At 50.9% G+C, this 1428-nt stretch overlaps 1 protein-coding gene across 1 annotated transcript; it reads left to right on the forward strand.

Moving 5' to 3' along the window:
• Positions 1–520: 520 nt before the first annotated feature.
• Positions 521–868, forward strand: NGA_2122300 (thioesterase family protein; the record flags this gene model as incomplete). The annotated part of the gene is made up of 1 exon (XM_005856186.1): positions 521–868. A coding segment is annotated over one exon (348 nt), but the record flags the coding sequence as incomplete, so codon positions are not given.
• Between the last annotated feature and the right edge of the window lie 560 nt (positions 869–1428).

Here is a 1428-nt window from a genome sequence, read left to right on the forward strand (position 1 = left end):
GCGTTGACGGCACTTACACAACACACCTCACATTTTAACACAACATCAAACGCGTACTAATTTTGAAATTTTATACAGCCACATGTCACGCCTGTGGCCAACTTTGGTGGCCAAAAAGCTTCCGCGTACAGGCAATAAATGGCGCTTCCACATCTCATCAACTATCCCACCACTTGTCCTCTTTCGTCGGCGGCTGGGTACGCCCAAAAAACAAGCGGGCTTGGTCGCTTCAAGTCGCCTATTATCACGCACCTGTGGTCACAACGAGCAACTGGCAAGGAATTAGAGATAGACGTTCGTTCTCCGACGGAGCCTGTAGAGCGAACCCCTAGCGAATCCCAAACGTCTGTGACGTATGAGTTCACTCGGGAACCTTTTCTGTCTCAAAGCTACGAAAACCCTTGGGGATTTTTCCGGAAAGGAAAGCTCTTGGAAGATATGGACGCACTCGCTGGGAACGTTGCTTTTAAACATTGCGAAAAGGACGGCAAGGTTCCATTGCTTGTAACGGCAAGTGTAGATAGGATTAGACTTTCGAGCAATCCTAAATTGGATCGCGACATGGAGATGACGGGGCGAGTTGTATGGACAGGGTCTTCAAGCATGCAGATAGATTTAGAGGTGCATGCATTGCCTGATGCCAAGCCTTGGATAAGTGCATCCTTCACATTTGTAGCCCGGCACCCTCAGACGGCTAAAGCAACGGCCATCAACAAGTTGAAGCCGGAGAGTGCCGCAGAGAGGGAAACATTCTCAGCAGTGGAACAAAAAAATCAACGCCGTAAGACAGTGCGCAAGGCAAAAGGGACAGAAGGCAGCCCGTCCCTAAAATCGGGAGCGGTGGACGTAGAGACCATGATAAAATTGTTGTTGAGTCAAGCGCGCCCTTTGATGGAAATGCCTTGCCTTGCGGACCCTACATGCGTTTTGGTGGATAACACACGGGCATCGAACTCCAGCATAATGCAGCCTCAGCAACGCAATATGCTGAATCGTGTCTTTGGTGGTTTTTTGATGAGAAGAGCTTATGAAATCGCGTATTCCACTTGCTATCTGTTTGCGGGGAGTCGACCAGAATTTTTCCAGGTGGCGCACGTCGATTTCACGAGTCCCGTAGATGTGGGAGACCTGATGCGTTTTGACGCTGCTGTCCTCTACACGCACACAGGCCAACAAACGGGCTCGCCCCACGTGCATGTCCAGGTCGTGGCGTCCATCTGTCGGCCCGAGACAGTGCACAGCACCATCTCCAACACCTTCAATTTCGTCTTTCGTGTGCCCGGGAGGCCCACGGTTCGAAAGGTGCTGCCCGCCAACTTGGATCAAGCGAAGCGAATGATCGAGCGCATGACCGCGGTACTGGAAGACGATTGAAGGGAGCGATCATCTTCACTTCAAACCTGTCAATAAAGAAAACCCTCGCTTTGT

Source organism: Nannochloropsis gaditana, assembly GCF_000240725.1.
Source record: "Nannochloropsis gaditana CCMP526 unplaced genomic scaffold scaffold023, whole genome shotgun sequence".
Lineage (NCBI taxonomy): Eukaryota > Eustigmatophyceae > Eustigmatales > Monodopsidaceae > Microchloropsis > Microchloropsis gaditana.